Source organism: Eptatretus burgeri, chromosome 9 (genome assembly GCF_056783735.1).
Source record: "Eptatretus burgeri isolate ZD-2024b chromosome 9, Ebu_testis_v1, whole genome shotgun sequence".
Lineage (NCBI taxonomy): Eukaryota > Metazoa > Chordata > Myxini > Myxiniformes > Myxinidae > Eptatretus > Eptatretus burgeri.
This window is the reverse complement of record NC_140969.1, coordinates 34,390,648-34,406,458: the sequence shown is the minus strand read 5'-3', so window position 1 is coordinate 34,406,458 and position 15,811 is coordinate 34,390,648. Positions and strand designations below refer to the sequence as shown.

General features: G+C 44.5%; 1 protein-coding gene across 2 annotated transcripts in view; it reads left to right on the top strand.

Moving 5' to 3' along the window:
* The window catches only part of LOC147019876 (filamin-C-like), a 281,783-nt gene that overhangs the window by 185,424 nt on the left and 80,548 nt on the right, over positions 1 to 15,811 (top strand). For both annotated transcript variants that reach the window (XM_085894677.1, XM_085894676.1), the window contains exons 28-31: positions 6,986 to 7,106; positions 10,753 to 10,909; positions 15,182 to 15,371; positions 15,555 to 15,802. In XM_085894677.1, the coding sequence (XP_085750803.1) occupies positions 6,986 to 7,106; positions 10,753 to 10,909; positions 15,182 to 15,371; positions 15,555 to 15,802 (716 nt within the window). The remainder of the gene's footprint in view (positions 1 to 6,985; positions 7,107 to 10,752; positions 10,910 to 15,181; positions 15,372 to 15,554; positions 15,803 to 15,811) is intronic.

Below are 15,811 nucleotides of genomic sequence, written 5' to 3'. Positions count from 1 at the left end.
CTCTTAGTTCAGTACAGAGTTTTTTTTGTTTCTTTGGATCATCCACAAACTCCAACGGATCTATCATCTTTCACCATCGGCACACTGGTTCTGGCACAGTCAAGATTCTCACACATCTAACACTTTGTCCTTCTCAAGCCTTTTAATGTCTTCTTTAATCAAAGTGTTCGAAGCACTTGGTTCAGGCTTGTCTTTCAAAGACTTGGGTTGAGAATTCTTATCAACACGCAGTGTACATTTCACACCTTTCTGCAATCTGAACTCTGGTTTTAACACATTCCCATGTTTCTTCAATATCCCTCAATGCCTTGTCTGCAACATCAAACACCTTGGATGCATTTTCACGAGTGCTCTCATGATTAATCCCCTCTCACACATCTTATACCTCGGTACTCTTCTTGTAGAATCTCGTATACTTGTCTTTCGTCTTCACAATTCCTCAATCTAGCTTCGGCACTCAGCCATTCTTGCCAAAATAAGGGGTGGTTCCTCAGTTAGGCTGACATAAGTCTCTACATCTCTTAGTTATTGTGCCTTACCCAACAAGTATCGTATAATAATGTAATAGAATGAGTTCCCTTACAAGGAACCTCAATGCAGGAGGAAACCACCAGGCCCAACAAGCCTATGTTTGGTTGTCTGTGCTCCATCCTCTTTAAATTCTGAGCATTAATCAAGGAAGCAGCACGTACCATTTTAGTCTTTGGTACGACTCGGCCTGGGTTCACAGTGCCAACCTTCGATCGACCAGAATCAGAACGGACACTCTTAACAATAATTACTCCACCGATTCCAGTCAATTTTACTCGTCTCACCGTAATAAGCTGCATACCATCAGTTTGAAGGCTCAGAATTTATATGTGAAAACTTGTTTCTGTATAAAAACTCGGTGATGTGAATTTCCCTGCAATCAGAGTCCAGCTCTACCAGTACTTCAATTCTTTACATGAGTACAATTATCTTGTACTCACCAGTCACTCTCCAGTTGTTATGAAAAATGTTTATGTGGGCAAGAAATACCTCTCACTGTCCAATATCTTCCCTGTGGATCTACTTTGCTGACTCTGTTTCCCTGTACCTGGACCGCCTTCTCGTTGTCATCCTTTCACCTCGGTTTTTCCGCAGCCAGGTGTCGGCATGTCATTGGATGTGCCCCATCTCTTTAAATTATTGACATGTTGTTCTGCAAAACCCACTCTCCAGTGGCCTGTGACTATGCCCGAAGCTCCAAAATCGTGAATCTCTTTTCTAATGACGTCTGTCAAAGACACCTTGAACCTTACTCGAGGTCTCTGCCCCATGCAAGTTTTCTCGGCTCAATGTATCTGTTTGTTTAATTTCTCCAGCTTGCTTCACTATCTCGACAAACTTCATATCACCATTCCTCAAGAGTCTTTGTCTGACGGTCATGTCTCACACCTCCAAGAAAACACAGTTTTTATTTAGGAATTGGTATCCGTGTTAGTCTGTGCACATATCAACACAAGTTTCTGGACCACAGCGGAAAAGTGCATTGTTGACTCGCATTCAGTATTTGCTTTTGCTCAGCCAGCTTGTGCCTCTGGCTATGCCCACTTACCAGGTCTTGAGCGCAGCTGCTCTATCAGCAAACATCGTAAGGTCAGAGGGGGATTTCTTGCAGGGTTTTGTGTCTCGATACAAATCCTCGAGGAAAGATCATAATCTTGCCACCAGCACACGTCGGTCGGTAACACATCAACATTGTGAGTGGCTAAACAATTTTCCATCCTCTTCCCAGCCATAAAATTCCTCAACCGGTGGATCAAAATGCATCCATATGTCCCATTTTGTCCACCTTCATCATGAGTTGTTGCATTTATTGCTGGGTAACTGTGGGTCTATTCCCAGGTAACTATGGAACTATGGACCCAGCAGTTGCCGAGAATAACAACACAACTCTCTTGGTGAGAGCTGAGTGCCAAAATTATATTCATTCAAACACTGAAGAGTGGGAAAAACAGGGACATCTGACTTTGAGTGGACATTACAAGTAGGTCAGGTGATGTTTGCAAGGGTGATATGCTCGAGGTGGAAATAACGAAAGGGTTTTGCTGTATTATGCTCGTAAAGAGCAATTGAGATATGAATGCAATACCCCGTGGCACCACATCAATAGTCTTTAACCAAATTATTTTGCTTCTTTTCACTCTTGGGCATTTCATGGTTTAATTAAACAGAAATCAAAATGTGTGCCAGGACTGGACTATGTTCTGGTATTTCATGAAATCAAGCAATGGGGCTGGAATAGCGTCTAGTTTATGATAAACAAAATTAAAGGCATGAATTCCTGTCATTCTTTTGGGTTTGTAAGGGGAGGAAACTTATTGCACATTAAGGAAGACATGTTCCAGGATGCGGGAGCTTGTAAAATGCAAGAAATGAGGTCTTGCAAAATTTAAAGTAGTGTCGGAAAAAACATGAGATCATGCTTTTTGTGTATCTTTTCGAGGTTCGTATCAGAGCTAACACACAGAAAATATAACAAGGGGAGCAGGAGATAAGGGGGACAGGAGAGGGAAGCACACAACAGTAGGGAGCAGAGACATTAGGAGACCTATGGAAGGGAGAGGGATGAGGTGGAGTCCACAGGGTAAACAAGATGGATACTCCAGGGACTTTCAGGAAGGAAAACAGGGAATTTGATTGAAGGAGGTGGATTTGGGATGGATTAATGGAAGTCGTAAAGATCAAGATTTTGGATGGGGGAAGATATGAGATGGTAGTGAATGGTTGTTTTGAAGACATGGAGGGAAGAGGGGGATTGAAAAGAGGGTGGGAGTTTGTTCCAGAGGCAAGAAAAAAGAGGAATGAAAGAGTGAAGGTGAGCACTAATTTTTGAGTTTGGCAGTTTCACGAGAAGGGATTTTTTGGCGGTCCTTGAGTGCCCTGCAGAAATATAGGGGGGACAGAGCACATACAGAGGAGGGGGGGGCAACGCCGGAGAGGAGATGATGGAAGACAGAAAGACCACCGACCTGCGTGCGGTGAGATGCAAAGACTCAGCTTCATCACGGGAGATACCAATGATCCTAAATGCCTTGGTTTCCACAACATGAAGCCGAGATAGGTGTGAGACAGGAGCACCAGCCCAGAGGGGAGAGCAGTACTGCATCAGCTGAGGACGAAAGCTTTGTATGTGGTCAGGAGCCTAGGTGTGCCAAAGAAGGACTTTGCACGACGGAGGATGCTCAGTCAGCGACTAGCTTTGGAGGCCAACTTGGAAATGTGGCTTTCCCAGGAAAGATCATGGCAGATAGTGAGGTCCAAAAGCTTGAATGAAAGGATATCTTCAAGGGGATTGCTGAGAAAGTAGATGGTGGGTGGGGAGGGGTGGGGGGTGCACATGGTCCTTTGGGAGAGACACAGTGAGAGTGTGAGATTTGCGATTGATTTGTTGCAATTTGTAACTGAGTGGTTGTGAAAGAGATTGAAGTAAATGCAGAGACTGGAGGAGTTAAATGCTCTCGGGTTGAGAGTGCTTAGAGGAGTGATTGCTCAACTCTGTTTTTTTTAACGTCAAGGCCATAGTGGGACATCAGTCAATGAAACGGATGAAATGTACAAGCCGCTTGCTTCTGTTGTTGTCATCGTCGTCATGGTCGTCATATTAAGATATCGAGTGATTGATTCTCTCGTGGCTGCGTGATGAGTCCAATTTCTGGCGAAAATTGCATACTGGAAGGATGACAGCTGCCTGCTGATTTTAGGACTTGCATTGTAAGCATTAATTGCACTCATCATCCCAGATTAATTCTTTGATGGATTACTTTGCATGATGTCTTGTGATAATGGGATGGTTATTTCCAGTCTTTAATGCCAACACTGCATTGGTTTTGAGTTTTTATTTTAAAAGTCTGTGTCTGGATTATGCCCCCCCTCTGTCCCTTCCCTCACTTCAAATGGCACCACAGCCGACTCCACTCGTGAGAAAGCCGAATGCCTTATGTCTGTGTTTGCTTCCAAATGTTGTATCTCCAACCCCTCACTCTGTGTACCCACCAATCCAATCACACCCAACTGCTTTTGGACTCTGTGTCTTTTGCATCTGAGAAGCTGACGAAGTTTCTTGCTATCCTCAACTCTGATTCTGCAACTGGACTGGACGACATCAGCTCACGTGTCCTAAAAACCTGCTCTACTGCTCTTGCAATTCTCTCTCTACCCTTTTCACCCTGTCATTTGTCCTTGGTCATCTTCCATCTGCTTGGAAGTTGGCCAATATCACTGCATTACATAAACAAGGTACAAAAACCAATCCCTCTACTGCAGACCTATCAGCTTACTTCCAATCATCAGCAAGGTCGTGGAATCCATCATCGCAGTTGACATAAAATCATTCCTTTTCTCCAATGACCACATTCCAGATCATCAATTTGGATTCAGACCAGGCCACTCTAACTTGGACATTGTGCTTCAACTCACCCAACAATGGATCGAGGCCCTCAATGTCAGGCATGAGATCAAGGCCGTCTCTCTGGACATTTCTCCTGCTTTTGATACAGTTGGGCTGCCTGACTCTCCAAATTCTCTACCTATGTCATCCAATGCCATCTCCACACATGGCTCACTGACTTCCTTTAATCTTGTAGCCAACATGTATCTCTAAACGGAATCCCCAAATGATCCCATTCCCAAGCACTCCCTTTTTCCAGGTTATTGTGATTTTCCCCCTCTCTCTCACCTCTCTTCATTTGTTAGTTGTTCATTGGTTTGTTCCTTTTCTGTTTCATCCCCCATTTTAACCTTCCTCTTCTTTCTGTGTTCCATTCAGCTCGTCTGCAGCTTGTTCTCCCCCATGCGTCCTCCTCCTCCTCCCCTTGATCTCATGCTCACTCTTAGTTCTACTCTGCTGTTGGTGTTTCCCCCTTTCCATTTTGGTTGCTTCCATTGTTTCCCACTTTCCATTTTGTTAACTTCCATTCTGTTTTTGCTCTTCTTCCAGCCTCGATCATGCATACAAAAATGAATCCTTTCCTCTCTCCCTGTCAAGGCTGAAGTGGTCTGGGCCCCATCCTATTCTGAATTTTCATCGACGATCTGTCTGACTTTCTGGAAAATCACCTTTATGTCTTTGCTGATTATTCCACCCTCTGCTGGGCCATACCTCATCCTTCAGGTAGGTAGACTGCAGCTTCTTCCCTCTCTGCAGACCTTGATAGAGCCACAAACTGGTTAAACACTTCGAAGATGTCTTTCAATCTTGACAAATCTCACACTCTCACAATTTCTCTCTGAAAGGACTGTCTGGCAAACGCTCTGATCTACTTTCTCAACAAGCTTCTTGAGGAAGTTCAGTCATTCAAACTCCTTGGTTTCACTATCAGGCGCGAGTTTTCTTGGACAAACCACATTTCAAAGTTGACCTCCAAAGCCAGTCACCGTTTGGGCATCCTCTCCTGTGCAAATTCCTTTCTTGAACACACCTCAACTCTTATGCATCCACCTATAAGGCCTTCATCCTCAGTTTGACAGAGCACTGCTCTCCCCTATGGGCTGGCTCCCCTGCCTCACACCTTGCTCAGATTAACAACAAGGAAACCAATTCCTTAAAGATTATAATTGGAATCTCCCAGGATGAAGTTGAGTCCACGGGTCTATCACTTTCCCATCACAGACAGGTCGGTGGCCTCTCTGCCTTCTATCGCTTCCCTTCTGGTCTTGCACCCTCTGCTCTTCCCGTATGTTTCTGTAGAGTGGATGTGGTTTACCATCAACCCCCTTCTTATGAAACTCTCAAAATCCAGAATCACTTTCCACTCAATTTGTTCCTCTTTATTCTCACCGGCGGAACCAATTTACACATTCTGTTCAATCTCATTCTTCTCTCCAGGTCTTCAAGCAGCTTTTCACCGCTATCTTATATTATCCCCCATCCAAAACCATGACCTTTTCTACCCTTGTTAACACTTCCTGCACACACCTCTTTTAAAATTCCTAGTCTTTCCTTCCTCAGTGTTTGCTTCTGTATCTACCTTGCCCACCCTGAGTGCGTCCTCTCCGACCCTTCATTCCTCTCCACATCCCTGATTTATCCAAGGCCTCCTCCATTTTGTCCCTGAACCCTGTTGTTTGTGTGTTCCCCCTCTCTTTCTGCGGTTCCTTTTGTTCCGTTACGTTGTGATCCATTCTATGTTCTCGCTCCTCCACGAGCCTCGACCTTGTCTACCAAAGAAAGACAATGCACAGGGTGGTGTGCCCTCGTTCTCCGCACAATTGGGAACTATTTCATATTTGTGATTTCCCTACACAACAAATTAAACTCATTATTTTCAAACAATGTGTATTGTTACTTTTTAACATCGAAGCATCGTCCGTTGTTGTCCTGCTCGAGGACATCGTGTCTATTCCAGATGCGTGACAATTCAGTCTCTTCGTTGAACCATTCCAGTTGCTTTAAGGTATCGAGATATTTATGATGTTTTTATCGTTGGTAATTTTTCGTATGATATCCTACACCAGTTATTTCATTAAATTGATTGACAACAATGGTATTGTCGTCAACAACAGTCACGGTGTTCACATCGGCAGCGTTTTACGATTCGTGTGTCCCTACAATCGTATTATAACACCTCTACACACATACAACATGACAATAACATTGTTTTGAATTCACACAAAGAAGCAGTTGGACTCATCACCGAAGTTACATTACTTGACACAACATTTGAGGTATTTTGTAAGTATGATGTCTGACAAACGATTAATTGCATCTTTAATTCCCGATCAACTTTCAGATCATGTTTCCCTTTTTCAATCTTCCCTGAAGTTTGAACGTGAAATGGATGGGCCGCACAAACGGCAATTCTTGTTTTTGTTGAGCAATCAATTGTTATCATATTTAAAGGACGGTTACGGATGAAATTTTTTTTTTTGGCGGTTGGAATATTTTTGGGCCTACTTTGACATGATTGTGTCGGACATTTTACATTTACAATTCTTGAACTGTATAAACCTTTTTTGGCAGGGATTGAGCCAGTTGAGGTGGTGGATGGTGATGGAAATAACTGCTTGGTACAATATGTACCAAAGCATCCTGGACTTCATGTTCTGCACCTGGCTTGTGGTGGTGTGGAGCTCCCCTGCAGGTGAGTCGTTTTTTTGTACACAGAAATATCAGCTCATGGAAGAGGTAATACACAACACAATGCAGCAAGTTCATAGACTGACGGAGGGTCAAAGGGGAACAGAGAGACAAAAGTGATTGCACATGAGTGGTTGAGTGGTAGAAATGAAAGAATTGCGGGTAGGGGCTGGGGGGGGTCAGAAATATAGAATAAAGCAGGCATGCAGTGATGATAGGCCGCACTCTTGAAAGATTCGAGGGAGGAGCATGAGTCATCAGCCACAAGAACGCGGTTCCACTTCCACATACAATAGATGGACGAAGGAATGCAGGTAGGTATTCAGCTTAGAATTGTCTTGGGTAACCAGGGGGATTGTGGAAGAATGCATGCAATTTGGGTGCGTCGGGGGGGGGGAGGGGTACAGAGGGGCAAGATGGCAAGAAGAGTGTAGTCATAAGTGAGGGACTCAGCTTCCTCTGAAGACATGCCAAGACCATGGGAAGCCTTGGGCTCATTTGCCTCTGGGAAGGCAAGATGGGAAGCATGAGGGACACATACTCCATGATACTTCGGATGAAGGCCTCAGTTACTTCAATGAGGTCCTGAGCGGTTGAGAATCGACTTAGCTCTTTGAAAAATACTGAGGCATTGACCTGTCTTAGAGGCTCGTTTTGTCAATGCGATACACCAAAGGCAGGTTGTGACAAATGCTGAGGCATAGCAGCTCTAGCGATTGCACATCTTCCATATGTTTCCAAATCAAATATTGGGATGTTGCAAAGCTAATCCTTGAGGAGGGACGTAGTGAGAGCATGGGTTTTCATTCATTGAAAGACATATTCCAGGTATCTGACCAAAGAAGCTTCTGGCTTCTTTCAGAAGTGTGGGGTACTGTTTTGCACAGGGTGGACTCATCCAAAACATTTAGGAGAGGATTTTATTCAGGGAAGTGAGAGGTCATTTATGTAGAGCAAAAAGAATAAAGTGGGCCCGAAGCATTGCTTTGCACTGTATCGACCTTGTTAACACAGGGTGAACAAGGTGGATATAATGCAGGACACCAACTTCAAGAGTCAGATCTCGAGAGAGAGAGAGAGAGAATGGCATCAAAAGCAACTCGATCCTGCTCACGGACTAAATATGAGAACCACTGGAGGAGCTGCCTCTGAATACCATTAGCATATAGCTTGGGAAGAAATACTGGATGCCATATAATATTTAAAGTTTAAGAGATGTCCATGATCTCTCATTTGAGAATTAGTGCATCCATCCATTGTTGGTTTAAGAGAAGCAGCTTGTCAATCGTTAGAATAGCTGCGGTGGAAGCTGAACTATTGTTTCGAGATTAGGAGAAGAGAAAATGCCTGAGAGATTCCATCACCTTTTTTTTTTTTTTGGTACACCTTGTCGAGGCTCGGATGAGAGCTAACACACAGCGCACAGCAAGGGGGGGGGGGGCATGAGATAAGAGGGGTGGGAGTGGGAAGGACAAAACAGTGGGGAATAGAGACATGAGGAGATCTGTGGAAGGGAGAGGGATGGGATGGGGAACATTGGGTATACAGGATGGACATTACAGGGACTTTCAGGAAGGAAAGCAGGGAATTTTAAGTAGGTGGGCTTGGGGTGGATTAACGGGGGTAGAAAAGATCGAGGATTTGGATGGGGAACGATAAGAGGTGGTGGTGAACAGCTGTTTTGAAAGCCTGGAGGGAAGAATGGGATTGAATAGAGTGAGGGAATTTATTCCAAAGGCGGGAAAAAAGAGGAATGAAAGAGTGAAGGTGAGCAGTGATTTATGATTTTGGTAGTTTTACCAGAAGGGGGTTGTTGGCGGACCTTGAGTGCCCTGCGGCAATGTGGTGTGGACAAATCGTAGAGAGAGCAGGGGGGCAAGACTGGAAAGGAGACGGTAGAAGACAGAGAGACCACCGACCAGCCTGCGGCGAGAGAGTGAGAGGCCCAAAGACTCAGCCTCATCGTGGGAGATGCCAAAGATCCGAAATGCCTTGGTTTCCACAGCGTGAAGCCGAGAAAGGTGGGAGGCAGGAGCACCAGCCCAGAGGGGAGAGCAGTACTCCATCTGGCTGCAGACGAAAGCTTTGTAAGTGGTTAGGAGCTCAGGTGGGCCGAGGAAGGACCTTGCACGGCGGAGGATTCCCAGTCGGCGACTGGCTTTGGAGGCGAGGTTTGAAATGCGGCTTTCCCAGGAAAGGTCATGGCAGATAGTGAGACCCAGATGCTTGAAAGAAAGGACTTCTTCCAGAGGATTGTTGAGAAAGTGGATGGGGAGGTTTTCTAAACGGTCCTTTCGAAGAGACATAGTGAGAGTGTGAGATTTGTCTGGATTGAAAGACATGTTCCACGTGTTGGACCAGTTTGTGATTTTACCCAGATCTGCAGTGAGCAAAGAGGCTGCTGCTTGCCGGTCTGAGGGACGACAGATGGCAGGGCAGAGGGTGGAGTCATCAGCAAAGAGATTTGATTAAGATTGTCAATTTTAATCTGAATTAAATGGACAATCTGATGTATCCATGGCAACCTTTGAAGAGGTGGGTACATTTTGCAAGTATCGTGCAATGCACAATGTCTTTCTCTTGTTATTCTGTCTGTCTGTTTATCGCATACAGGTCACAATTCTAAACTGATTGTCATGAACTTTACCAAGTTGTAGATGTAGTCTCAACGAAGAAGCCTATTGATTTCGAGGTCAAAGGTCATCTTGAGGTCAAATTTCTAAAATCGTTATTTTTCACCCGAGTGGACTTGAAATTTGAACAAGATTTGCATATTGTGTCACTGAATTGGGAAACCAACTATTTTTGAGATCAAAAGGCCAAAGATCAACTCAAGGTCAAACTTCTAAAATCCTAAATTTCAATATGAAAATTAATCAATTTTCACCCAATTGACCTGAACTCTGATTAAGATTGTCAATTTTAATCTTAATGAAATGGACAATTTGATGTATCCATGGTAACCTTTGGAGAAGGGGGGTGGATTTTGCAATTATCATGCTCTGCATGACGTCTTTTTCTTGTTTGTCTGTCTGTCTGAGTGTCTGTGAGCATCATATCTCAAAACGTTATGAATGGATTCAGACAAAAATTTGTTCAACATGTTGGGTGTGTGACCACGATGAAATTATTAGATTTTGTTGAAGATGTGGATGTAGATCTGGATTCTACAATGTTTCATATGATTCTTCACCATTGTGAGATAGGACCAAAAACTATATGTAGCATGATATCTCAAAAGGTTGTGGGCGGATTTGGACGAAGAAGAAACTGCCAATTCGCCATCCGCGTGCAGCGAACACCGAGATATTCTTCCACATTCCAGAGCAACATCATGGAAATGTTACCCATCAGGTGACAATCATTTTCACACCTTTGTTCAACAGAACAGGCAGGAAACAACTAGGTTACAGGAAGGAATACGGTTGTGAAGTGAAACGTTTCCTTGGTCACATCAAGCACATCAGATTACATTGCTCGCTTTGAGACCGAGTAACTCTTTGACTGAATGTAATACTCCAGAGTCTAGACTATGCAGTATTGTGTCATTGTGCTTCTGTCGTTGTACAAATTGAGTGCTATGAGGCAATTGTGCTTAAAGCCCAGGACTGATAGTATTCTTCTTGTTTTGCGTGCCCCCCCCCCCCAAGCCCTTTGAATGTAAATGTGCTGCCGAATCATGAAGCCAGTAAGGTGCACGTCAGTGGAGCAGGTGTGAGTGCATCTGGAGTATTAGCCAGCCTCCCTACAGCCTTCAACGTGGACACTCGTGAGGCTGAAGATGGACCGCTGATTGTAAACATCATGGTGTGTGTTCGTTTTTATTTGTTCTTTTTCCACTTCTATAAGCTGGCATCTTAACATTCCACAAAGTTACATCGATTGGCACCAAAATACGTCAATGAGAAGAGGATTTAATGGTCAACAAGCTCGAAGCTAGTGGGTGCTTGATAATGTTGTTCCATGGCCCTCTCTCACATTCCCCTACACCATCAGTTCCATTCCTCCCACTTTCCTTACAGGATTCACCTTCAACCTTTCTAATATTCTAATATTAGATATTTTATTTTCTAAAGCTCCATTTAGATAATATTAGCTCCATTCTAATATTAGATATTTTGCATGCCAGTTCCTGCTGATGCTCCTCTGCACATTGTTGGAAATAAAAGTTCCTTTCAGGGAATGTCTTTCCCAACTGCTCCTTGTCTTTCCCTGGCGATTCATTTTCTGCTTTAACAGACCTGACCCTGCTCCTTGTGGTGATGCCACTCTTTATGTCATTAACTCCAACCCCCACACCCCAACCCCCACACCCCAACACCCTACAGGACTAACAACTCAAAACTCCCTGGAATACCTCGAGCTTCACATTCTTCTCCACACCCACCGAATGTTCATAGACATGATATATCGATGACTCGTAATGTAACTCTCCGATAATTTGGACCAACTAATATTCAAGATCAGAGATTTTGACATTCCCAAACGATGCACAGAAGATTGATCTCTCTGACAGCCTCCCCAGAATCCAGTCCCAACAAGCATTGAAAGGTGTGAGGGCCAGTACCCACTCCTGACGAACTTCAGTAACAACTGGAAATCTCACCACATCTCACAGCACTCTCAGTACGAGAGTATAGTCCAGACATCAGATCGATCAGTTTTGGTGGCACCCCACGAAGACCAAGAATCCTCCAGAGGGCATCCCAATTCACTGAATCGAACGCTTTGTGAAGATCAATATAGGCTGCAAGCATCCCCTGCCGAAACTCTCGTCGGCATTCAGTGAGGATCCGAAGAGAAACGATACAGTCAACAGTTGACCTCTTTGGTGTCGAGCTCAAGCAGATGGTGGTGAACCCTATCAAGAATTATCCAAGCAAAGACCTTGCCTGATACAGAGAGCAGCGTCACCCCTCGGTAGTTGTTGCAGTCTTGGCGATCATCCTACGCTTTCCAGAGAGGGTTGACAAGGCCCCTCTTCCAGTCAGTTGAGTTGAGATGATGCCTGTGTTCCAAACAGAGCACAAAACTGCATGCAACGACACGAGTACAGCATTTCCACCAGCCTTGAGAAGTTCAGCATGGATGCCACAGATCCCTGGAGCTTTGCCCCCTTTCAACTGGTTGACCACAGCCTGTGTTTCCACAAACGAAGCTAGTTCACAGTTGATTGCAGGGTCAGCAATCGTGATATTAATACCCCTGATGTCAAACTCAACAGCTGGTGGGTCAGCCTGGTACAACCGCTCAAAGTAATCGGCCCAGCGGGCCTTCAATTTGGACTCCTCTGTGAAGATCTCACCACCCTCCACTCTAACTTCCATACCGAGGGACAGGCTTGATCCCAAATCCAAAATCATGACCTTTTCGACCCTTGTTACCCACCCCACCCCAATTCCTCCTCCTTCCAAATTTCCAGTTTTTCCTCCTGAGAGTTTCCTTATCTATCCATATTGTCCACCTCATGCATCCTCTCCTGCCCCCCATTCCTTCCCACACCCATAATTTGTCCAAATCTTTCTCTATCTTGGCCTTCAAATCTGCTGTTGGTACTCCCCCTGTCCCCCTCTCGCTACTCTCCCTTCGTCCTGTTGTGTATCCCTTCAGTTTACTTGTACTTGGTCTTCCACGAGCCTTCACCACGTATACAAAAATAAATCAATAATAATTCACTGTTTGCCTTCTAAGCTCGTGTATCCAACCAATCATGTTCTGTCCCCACCTTACCCCCTTGTAGATACTGCTTAATGGTGACAGTGTAGAAATTATTTGTCTTTCACACCCGAGAAGGTAAATCAATTTCTGTCCACTCTTGTTACCATTGGCGATGGGCCCAAATGGCATCAATGCCCATCTAAATCTATTCTCTTGCTGTTGCGTTTCCTCTTTCTTCTTTATTTAGCATGTCCTTTGCCTTTATTCCCCCCCCCCCCCGCCCCCTGCCAATTTGGCCATTTTGAAATACCCCAACACCTTGCTGTGCTTGCTCAGTTTGAGGCCTGTGGAATACAAGGCGACTTTCTTTCCGAGCTTGCTGACTTTGTCCACATATGTGGTCAACATGCATCTCTTCAGGCAATCCTCTCATCTTTTCTCCCAGTAAAGAGCATTAATCTTGCAAGGCAGCGTCTTGAGCACAGTCATGTTTCTCATTTGAATTAATTACCTCCCCAGTGCTCTGGAAACCACGTTTCCTCTTTGCAGATTGTTCGTGCAGTCCATATCCCACCACTGGGCCTCCTGCAGTGACTTCCATTTCTGTTGACCTGGAAAGGATCAGATACAGGTCTAACACTTGGAATGTCATTCAATTTGGGCAAGTCTCACATTGTCATTGTATCGCTCTTTGGAAGAATTAACGAGTCAACCCTCCTATCTACGTCTGTTATCAGGCTTTGGGGAAAAAAGCAGATTTCCTTGAGATTCTTGGCTTTCCTATCAGCTCAAGCCACCGGCTCTCGTGGGCCAACTGCATTTCAAAGATGGCCTCCAAAGCGAGCTGCATACCAGGAAAACTCTGTTATGCTATGTATTTTGAGAAACCAAACTTATGGCATAGAAAACCTTTGCCTGCAGATTGATGTTGAGTACTCTTACTTATGGACTTGTGTTCCCACTTCACACTTGTATAGACATAGAGATGTCCTAGAAACTGTTGAGCCCAAAGCTCTAAACATCATTGGCACTTCATACCAGGATGTAATAGGGCCAAGGCTGGATTAAGCATTTGTGGACCCCTATTTGGGGAACTATTACAAAAGACAGATCGACACAGAAGTAGTCTTTCACACGGCACACAGCTGTATATACGTTTTATTTACAGTAGTTACAAGTTTAAGTTGCAAATGGAGCCATTAGGGTACCAGCAATGGTAGTCCGAGGGCAGAAGGGCATCGGACTAGCAATTCCACACTCATCGATGGGAGTCAAAGGTGCGGTTACTTCATTCAGAGAAGAAGCACTGTAAATGAACTATCTGCTGATACGAGGCAGTTTTGCTTCAATTTCATCCCTATCTGTTTTACGCCTGCGTTTCTTCCTTCCATGTAAGTACTGCTTCATCAGGATGAAGATTACCACACTACGGTGTCTCAGCGTACCTGAAATGTCTTTTCATCATTCGTATTACTAGTTATCTAGTTGTACTCTAAATTAACTTTAACTCCCCCGCTTTGCGTGTTTGGTACTCGAACTGGAATGGTCACCATTAACAATGTGCACTGTGGTGATGCTACGCACCAGGAAATGGTAGTATGTTTTTTTTTTCATTTCAAATAAGTGGTATGTTTTTTTTTAAGTAGCGTTAAATTATATACATGTTCTTTATTGAAATGTATCGCGATGTGTACACTTAAAAACAAATAAATAAATCTATCTATCGCCATGAGCCCCTTCTGAGTGTGGGCCTGGCGCCGAGTAGCCATTGGCGCCATTTTAAATCCGGCACTGCACAGGGCCCGCTGCTTTCTCATCCAAGACCAGTCAAATGGCGACCGTGGTTTTCCACTGCATCATTCTGGTTTTTCTCCCCCTGTGATTTTAGCCTCTGCCCCTCCCCAGTCCCTTTTTACAACCCCCTCCCATTTTGCCTTTCAAAATCCAGGCTGACTTTCATACCTCCACTCCTTTGTTCCTCGTTTCTCATCGAGCCCAATCCTAATCTTCCCTGCAGACCATCAAGGTTGCAGCTCATTGACATTTCTTGTCAGTCAATCCTACTCTTCTGCCCAGAGATTCAAGCTTGCGGAACATCATCATTTTATGGCAGCTTACATCGTTTCTACCTCCGTTCATCCTCCCCAAACCCACTCCTCTTGCCTGCATGCTTCTCTTTTTCCACATTTCCTATTCATTCGTCATTTTGCTTGTTGTTGAGTCCACCAGCAATTCTTCACCTCCCTGGTGTCTGTATCACAACCATGTTTCGCTTTGTCATTCTGCTCTTCCATGAGTATAGATGTTGTATACAAGGAAGGGGTAATCATAATATCACATTATGAGTTGGGAGAAAATGTGCAGCAACATTCACGGACACGTTCCATAATATACGACCATAATTTTTCACGTCTTCCACAGGATATGGATGGACATCTGTGTGAAACCAATATGCATACAAATGAGGATGGCACATACACTGTGTCTTACACCCCGAAAATTGCAGGGCAATATACTATCAGCATCTCTTATGCAGAGAACAATGTGCCTAATTCACCATACCACGTACAAGCTTTTCCTTGTGGAGATGCGAGCAAGTGCTACCTCATTGGTAAGTTATACATCCTGTGATGGAAAATACTTGCAGGTCTACATTGCTGTTGTTCTCATGACAAGTACATCTCATGAGTGTCATTGCTATTTTATGCATCAGCAAAAACATTTACCTTGAGATGTTAAATAAGTGACAATAACAGATATCGTGGTAATGTACAGCATGGTGTGTGTACCTTAGGCCCAGGCCTGGGCCCTGTGCTACCTGTTGGGGAGCGGACTCTGCTGTCTGTAGATTCAAAGACCGCAGGCCAAGGAAAGGTAACGTGTCATGTCGACGCTCCCGGAGGCGGCATACTGGACACAGATGTATCAGAGAAGCCTGACAGTATCTTCGATGTATTCTTCGAAGCACATGAGCCGGGACCGTACACCATTTCCATTTTCTTTGGTGGACAACACATCTCCAACAGCCCCTTCTGTGTGTCGGTGGGTGTG